Genomic DNA, 9,103 nt, shown 5'->3' on the forward strand with positions numbered 1-9,103 from the left:
CGCATGTCAAAGAAAGCCAACTGTCCTCGTGTCCAAAAACCTCTTGCGCTGACATCCACTCGTGCTTCATCTGAGGTGTTGGACGTGCGGTGCCTGAAATTCTCCCCTCCTAGTGGGATTAATGTTGATTGATGGTTACATCCTTACATACCTCCCGAAGCATTTGGGCAGTGAGATCCCTTACCTCGTCATGTCTCATGCAGGTGAATCTACCCTGCTTGGACGTCATCACATGGTTTGGACTAAACTGGGCACCACAGGAGCATCTGTTAGGCAGCCTTTCCAATGGCCATCCATACCTCAAGGTAATGGCATCCGTGAATTCTCTTTTGTTTAGGTTGAATCTATTTGCCCTGCTACTGCTACGACTGCTACTACTACTACTATACTACTGCTACTACTACTATTATTATTACTACTGCTGCTGTACTTCTCTCACTTCTGTTACTTATATTGCTGCTAAATAATATTACAACTGAAAATAATGCTATAACTATTACTATTTCTTCCTTTTCTGGTGACTCTTCTACTACCACTGCTATTACTGCCATTACTTGTACTGGGTTGCGTCACTACTATTCTTACTATTAGTACTGGTGCCTTCAGCAATAGTCCGACAATCATCTACTCACCCCTTCTGTACCGGGTGATACGTTTCCTTTCAGTCTGTCTGCCGTCAGGGTATTTTATTTATCTCTCTGGCTACCCCCTCATCAGTGAATGGGTTGTAGCCTGTCTCCATTAACTCCTTAACTACCGTGTAATATTTTCTCTTTAGCATCTGTTTGGCTCATTCTTCTTCGTTCATTTCCGTGGTACCCCACCCTCTTTTTCCCCGCGATGAAAGCCAAGGGATATTGTACATCCTCTCATTTATCCTTCTTCTTTTCTACAAAATGAAATTTTATAAAATTCATTTCGACACGAATAACCTCTTATTTACCCAAGGGGTCGCATGCAAGTGAGTGAAATCGTCCTATTCAAAAGTGAGTCGATAAACGGTCGACTCTTTGGATCAAAAGCTGACATTCGATTACGAAACGAAAATATGCAAAATAATGCAATCAAGTACAACTTACTGATACGCATGTTTGATCTTGCAAACAGTTAGTTTTTGTTGTTTACGTATTACTATATTCTTTTTATTTTTACATTTTCTTTATTTATCGTTGTTGTTGATATATTTGTATACTAAAGGAATGTTCAAATCATTTGCACTCCATGTCTTGCCATGGAATGCCAAGTTGAAGAGGCGTTTCGACGTCTTTGGTACTAAATACCTTCGGAGAATCATAATGTAACGCTGGAATATGTATCAAACCAGAGACTGCTTCATGAGACTTAGTGAAAGCCAATTACTTCCAGCATAATTCGTGAACGCCAATTCCAGCTATATGGGGACTTGGCACGCTTCCTTAGTATTGATTCCACTTACAGAGTTTGTTGCCCTCGGTGGGGGAGACTCTTGGCTAGAGCAGGTCAGTCGACCTTGCCATGAGTTGTTTGGAGTGAGAAGGGTGGGTGCGTGCGAGTTTGCTTGGAGAGACCGCTGGGGTATTGGCGACGGCAAGTGAAGCGATCCCCCCCCATACCGGCACTCGCTCTCAATGGATTAATTATCTGTTCATTTATTTATCTATTCATCTATTTGTTTATTTGTTTATTTATTCATTTGTCTATATTTATTTACTTCTATTTATTTATTTATTTATTTACTTATCTATTTACTCATGTATTCAATTGTGTCTGTTTATTCATCTATTTATCTACTCATTTATTTCTTTGTTTATTCTTGTACATGCCTGGGTGTCCATGAGGGATGAGGGATACCATGAAGGGACTAATAAACACACACACACACGCGCGCGCGCCACTTGACGGCGCAGTGGTAGCGTTCGCGGCCACCACTACGGCGATCCGGGTTCGAACCCCGTCCAGGGCTGAAATAACTTCAGTATCGCTGAGCTGCGGGTCATTACTCCAAATCTCGTGGGCGGGGAGTTGTGTGTGTGTGTGCGTGTAAGGTCACAGCATTATCCATAGATCAGTCACATATGAGCTCTGAGCTCTCTTCCGGAAGGGAAATAGCTATCGATCACGAATCCAACATGTGATCCAAGACAATGGTGAATCATACACACACACACACACACACATACACACACACACACACACACACACACACACACACACACACACACACACACACACACACACACACACACACACACACACACACACACACACACACACACACACACAGAAAGAGACGAGGATTAATGGGAGAACTTTAATGCTTCAACGTTTCGACTCACAGGAGGATCTTGATGGCGAAGGTAACACCTCAAGTACAACAAGAGGGACATTATGTACACAGTCGGGTTATCTCATGGGACGCCTGGAAGACCTTATTGTAACCTGACTGATTAATTATTTGTGTGACATTATTTTCTTCTATTATCAATGAGCTTGAGGGTTTTGCTAACCATACAAAAACTTCTCTATGGTTAATGTTGTCATTAGTATAATGTAAGCTGCTTTGATTGTCTTTCTCATTCGAAGCAGCAAAAATTAACATTAATGTTAGCATTAACCATAGAGGCTTTGTATGCTTAGCAAAAGCCATAAGTCCATTAATGATACTGTGTGTGTGTTATCACGTATCCTGATGTCACGTGGTTTTCTTTTTGTAGTGATGGTCAATCGTCGGCCAGCACTCAGTCCCCCCTCCCCTTTCGGCCACCTGTCAGCTGTGTAGTTTGACACACAGGATCAGGGGCGTTTCTTTTGTTAAGGCCTTGCGCTCAGGTCAAAGTAGCCGTGGCCGTTTGTCATTATTGCCAAGTTGTATTATCTTGTATTTTATTGTGGTATATTTTAACTTTGTTTACCTTTTAAGATTTTGTGATGTGACCAGATTTCTTGCAACTGGTCCTTTTTTTGAATCTCAGATACCATTTGTCAAGACGTACAAATGCAAGACGTACAAATGCAAGTCGTGCAGATGTATTTGTAATTTTATTTAAATGAGGTTCGTATGGCAACAGTTATCAATTGTCGGCCGGACATGTGTGCTTCGCGCAATGTCAAGTTGCCACCTTTGTAGTTTTTCTTTCTTGTAACCCTTTCTACTATGTTGTGATTAGTATTAAGGTTTTTATTTTTGTTACGTGCATTTCTTGTGTGTGTAATTTTAAGTTTTGTAACTGGGTTAGGCTTGTTAGCTACCAGTTGAAGTGGGATAGGAAAACACTTCCTATTGACTTTTCGGCCTCTGGCTCCAGTGACCATCAGGTCAATTGGTGAGCCTATATAGAGAGGGTCAACCCGTTTTCCATCTTCTTTCACCGAAGAGGAAGCTGCCGCCTTCCGTAAGTTTAAGGTAAACTCCTTTGTTTAAGTGTTGTTCTAGGTAATCTTTTGTTGTACTACAGTGCTACGCGTGGTAACCAGACTTTTTATCTTAAACTTAGGTTTAGCAATAAGTAAATGCACGGAGTCTTTTAATTCGCTTTCGAAATATTTAGATTTGTATTTTCCTTTTACTGTACCATTGATTTGCATATTTTCATCTTTCATAATTCCGTTTCCGTTGTTTAAATAGGCCAAAAATAGTTAAATTTATAGTTTATTGTTAAATTTATAGTTTAAATAAAGTGTATAAATGTTTCATTTTAATTTTTCTGTCACCGTACTACACCGGACCTGGCAAATAACCTAACTGTTTAACTGTTTTGAAGTAGTACGTCTGTTACGACCTTGTCCGTAGATATTCATCTCTTAATTAAAACGCCAAGGTCGTATTATTGACAGTGTGTGTTTCACCATGGTCTTGGATCACGTGTTTCACTCGTGATCGACAACTACTACCCTTCCGGATGAGAGCTCAGAGCTCATGCGTAACCAATCTATGGGTAATGCTGTGACCTGACACACACAATCACCCCAAACTCCCCGCTCACGAGAGTTGGAGTAACGGCTCGCAGTTCAGCGATGCTGAAATTACTTCAGCCCTGGGCAGGATTCTAACTCGGACCGCTGGGTTAGCAGTTGCGAACGCCACCACTGCGCCGCCGAGCCGTGTGTGTGATTTACCATTCACCATGGTCTTGGATCACGTGTTCGACTCGTGATTGACAGCTATTTCCCTCCCGGAAGAGAGCTCAGAGCTCATATATGGCCGATCTATGGGTAATGCTGTGACCTTACACGCACACACCTCCAACTCCCCGCCCACAAATGTTGGAGTAACAACCCACAGCGCAGCGATACTGAAATTATTTCAGCCCTAGGCGTGATTCGAACCCTGACCGCCGCAGTGGCAGCCGAGAACTCTACCACTGCGCCACGAGTGTATGTGTGTGTGATTCACCTTGGTCTTTGGAACACGTGTTGGACTCGTAACCGACAGCTATTTCCCTTCCGGAAGAGAGCTCAGAGCTCGTATGACCGATCTATGGGTAATGTCGTGACCTTACGCGCACACACACACCCAACTCCCCGCCCACGAGAGTTGGAGTAACGACTCGAAGCGCAGCGATACTGAAATTATTTCAGCCCTGGTTAGGATTCGAATCCGGACCGCCGTGCCGTAGTGACAGTCAGGGACTCTACCAACCGCGCCACCGAGTCGTGTGTGTGTGTGTGTGTGTGTATTCACCTCGGATCTGCTGCAGTTTCTATCGAGACAGCCAGACACCACCCTACGGCAGTGAGCTCAGATTTCATTATTTGCCGATCTCTGGGTAGGTCTGAGACCACTCACACACCACACACCGGGACAGCAAGGTCACAACTCCTTGACTAACGTCCCGTACCTACCCACTGCTAGGTGAACAGGGGTTACACGTGAAAGGAGACAAACCCAACTTATCTCCGCCCGGCCGGGGAATCGAACCCCGGTTCTCTGGTTTGTGAGGTGTGTATTCACCTCGGATCTGCTGTAGTCTCTGTCGAGACAGCCAGACACCACCCTACGGCAGTGAGCTCAGAGCTCATTATTTGCCGATCTCTGGGTAGGTCTGAGACCACTCACACACCACACACCGGGACAGCAAGGTCACAACTCCTTGACTAACGTCCCGTACCTACTCACTGCTAGGTGAACAGGGGTTACACGTGAAAGGAGACAAATCCAACTTATCTCCGCCCGGCCGGGGAATCGAACCCCGGTTCTCTGGCTTGTGAGGCCAGTGTGTGTATGTATTTACCTAGTTGTATTTTACGGGAAGGGGAGCTATGCTCGTGGGTGTGTGTGTGTGTTGTGTGTGTGTGTGTATTTTACCTATTTACCTAGTTGTATTTTGCGCGTGTGTGTGTGTGTGTGTGTGTGTGTGTGTGTGTGTGTGTGTGTGTGTGTGTGTGTGTGTGTGTGTGTGTGTGTGATTCATCACATCTTGAACTTGTGATCGAAAGCGCTTAGATGTGACCCGATGCTGTGACCTTACACGTAAATATGAATATAGATATTTATTCTAATTTAATGAAAAATTTACAAGTACTAATTTTCATAGTAGATATATGAATGATATTTTTGTGAAAATTGTGAACATGAAAATAGGGGGAAAGAAGAAAATTGGAGAGGGTGTCTTATGACATCGGCAGTATATAATAAATAAGACGCAGTTTGCAACGTTTTTTTTTATTATATAACATCTGGCTGACTACAGGCGGAAGTCGTACTGGTGAAGTATTACATCATCATGTCATGTAAGGCTATGAATGAAATGAATCAATGATTTCAGTCATGAATTATGATATGTTGGACATATTTAACTCACAAAATTGGGGTGAACAAAAAATTCGGTCGATGATGATATCTTGTGTCTGATGAATGAGTTAAGTAACAGCTTTTCCGATAACCTCTTTGCACCCCGTCACTGAATTCATATGTAATTACACAAAAGAGTTTCCACTAGCCGAATAGAAATGACTGATGAAACACAGTGAAATCCTATCAAAACTACTAGACTATGACTACTATCTCATCAGAATAAAATCAGATAGGACTGAACATTTCACAGTGAATGGGTATTGTACGATGTTTACAATATTCACAATGTCGACAGTTTATCTTTTCAGTCCAACAGGCCAAATTCAGAAAAAATACAGTACATAAATAAACAAACAAATAGGCAAATAAACAACATAACATATTGCTTTGAATATTGAACCTTTGAATCGAGCTATAGTCCATCGCCTCAGTGAGAAGTTCATTCCATTCATTGAATACACTGTTGGCGATTTATTTCAACCCTTTATGTAAGTAAAATCTATGAAACCACTTTTTTCGCCTAGTTATAAGTTCACAAACACTAGGTGACTAGCTCACGTGCTTGCTTACACTTTGATACTGATGTAATAAATAACACTGCTATTGGGGTAGGATAAGCAGGGGATCGATTGAACCAACAGTTAATATCTTTGTCATCTCGGGTTCAATGAAAACGTGAAAGTATTCAAACAAGGAAGTCAAAGGGGGGCAGCGATTGGCTGACCTAGTGAGATATCGATGACGTCAACATCTAAATAATCTATGTGCGCACCTCCTCACTCAGCTGTTACATTGTTTAGATTGAAAATGACAGTCGACGACGATTTTGACATTCCTGGTAAATTCTACCAAATACTTTAGTTTTAGCCCTTGTTTAAGCACTGTAGACTGATGCTTAGGTTTATAATGCCCCATCTTTTAATATCCGTATATTTATTTGACTTTATTTTATTCTGAATTGGCTGTTTGTTGTACTTTATTTGGTACTCTGCTTGACACCGAGTCCAAAATGAAAATTTAACCAGAAATAAAGGTGAACAAATATGATTCTAAACTGAATATTCACGTCAGACCTTCATTTATTGTAAAGGCTACAAATTACTATTGTATAGATGAAGTAGTTTTACAACAAATTTCAAGTGACAAGTAAATGTGAATGACTTTGAATACACTTACTTATAGAGAGTTCCGTTCGAATATAAAGTCGCTTGTATTAAATTGGTTGATGGAAATAGTGGTAATGGAACTCGAATTTTGATTTATAGAGTATGTTGTATTTGATTTAAAGTTAATAGCAACGTTTCCAGTCAATTCGTCTACCATAGACCTGTATCATGATGACCAGTGTTTAGATGAAAGTATGTCATATACTGTAAATTGTCTCGTTGGTTTGTATGTATAATAATGTAGGGTATTAGTCTGCATATCTCCATATGGTTCGAGAATTACTTTGTGCTTTGTGTAGTTTTTAAGGTTCTCTTACTCCCTTGGCTGTGGAGAAGGTGTCGTGCAACTGAATAGAATTGTTGGGGTAGCTGTAATAGACGTCAGGAAGGTATGTAATGTATGGCAAATGTCACTTAGCAGGTAGTATGGTGGATTAAATCATACATTTTTAGGAATTGTAGAAACTTAACATTACCATGTTTTGATGTGTAAATTGTGAGATGGTAACATGCTGGTACATAGTTTATATACTGGTACAGTATTGGGTATAGGTTCATAAAATGGACATATGACAGATGTATTAGAAAGAAGAGGAATGATAGAAAACATACTTTATTTAAACAAAAATTGATAGAGTTATATGCTTACAAATCTTTAATCGTGCCATCTTTGGTACTTTGATCCCAGAACTGGGCGTGTAACTGCTGGACAGGTAGTGAGATACTGAAAAATCTGGGGTGCATTTCTGTCAATGTGTTACTGATTTTAATTTCCTTAGAACAGTCTGCGTTACTGCATATGTGTATATGCATGTACACATACGCAGAATTTTCGGTAACACACTACCTATCCGGCGGTAACACACTACCTGTCTAGTGGTAATGCACCCAGCTCTATCAGATCCATGGGATAGACATGTGGGTAAATGGAATTTCCATAGTTCAGTGGTCATAACTTGAAGAGCCTTTATAGTAAGTCTTTGTCAACCATTATCTTGAAGCAGGTACCAGTAATAAACATATTTTCCTCAGCTGAATAAGATCACCTGGTGTTTGGTGAGTAAATGTGTAAGATAGTGCTACTTCTGAATTGGTTTACACAAATTTTAACTTTGGGTAACGGAGCTGACTGAAATCATCTGTCAGTAGCTTGATTAGGTTCAAAAGGAACATGGATGGGGATATGAAGACTTAATTTTCCTGACATTTGTTCCAAGGATTTTTTTTTTTTTTGTGATGAAATGTGAAGAAATCTTAAAGCTGTAATCTCTGAGTTTCTTTTTGCTACTGTAGTCAAACTTGTCCAAATGGATAGTCATCCTAAAGCAACTCATTGCTGTCACATTAATTAAAAGAATATAGATGGCTTGTTCATGACTGTTGCTGTTTTGGGTTTCACCAATTGGAAACCCGCAGCCTTGCTTCAGCTGTTAATAGTCCCCGTGTCCCCCATAGTTTTCTTTGAGAAGAAACTTTGCATTAGTGTGGGACTTTCTATGTCACCATCTGAAAGGAGGGGCGTAGTCACCGATTGTCAGTTATTTTTGTGTTTGAAAAAGGAAGAAATACAGATGAAGTTGATAGAGATCCTGGATCCAGTCTAGGACAAAGTGTCGTTCACCTCCAGATGGAAGTGAGGAAGTAGATAGGACTTGAAGTGAGGAAGTAGATAGGAAGACAACTCTCTGATGTCCTTCTTGGAGGACTATCTTGTGTAGGTACCAAACATTGGAAAGCATTTCCATCAGTTGAATAAAATTGCCATGAGTTGTATAGAGGGTTACCCATAACTGAATAAAATCACCTGGCAGCAACTAGAATAAGTATGAAAGCAATAAGTTGCTGTGAGAGGATGTTTAGAACTTGGAACTAACCTTCTCATCATGGTGGCATTCTTTTTAGATTTCTCCCAGTGAAGAGAATAGTAACTGCAAGGATGTATTTTAGTGAACAAAGAAGTGGGGGAAAGCTGTTTTTAAATTGTGTTATGTCTTATGAGGGATATCAGGATATTGACTTACTTTTTCTCACTGGACAGAAAGTGGTGCAATTTTTACATTTGGGAAGAGCCGCTTTGCCGACAATGCTCCATCCAAGTTTTGGATCAAGAATGATGTCATCAAAGAGATATCCTGTGGTGATGAACACACTGCAGTCATCACAC

General features: G+C 40.8%; 1 protein-coding gene across 1 annotated transcript; it reads left to right on the plus strand.

The window, feature by feature from the left end:
- Positions 1 to 6,406: 6,406 nt before the first annotated feature.
- Positions 6,407 to 9,103, plus strand: LOC143030943 (X-linked retinitis pigmentosa GTPase regulator-like; the record flags this gene model as incomplete). The annotated part of the gene is given in 2 exon segments (XM_076194234.1): positions 6,407 to 6,611; positions 8,978 to 9,103. Coding segments are annotated over 2 exon segments (202 nt in total), but the record flags the coding sequence as incomplete, so codon positions are not given.

Source organism: Oratosquilla oratoria, chromosome 1 (genome assembly GCF_046742065.1).
Source record: "Oratosquilla oratoria isolate Oo_2021 chromosome 1, ASM4674206v1, whole genome shotgun sequence".
NCBI classification, from domain to species: Eukaryota; Metazoa; Arthropoda; class Malacostraca; order Stomatopoda; family Squillidae; genus Oratosquilla; species Oratosquilla oratoria.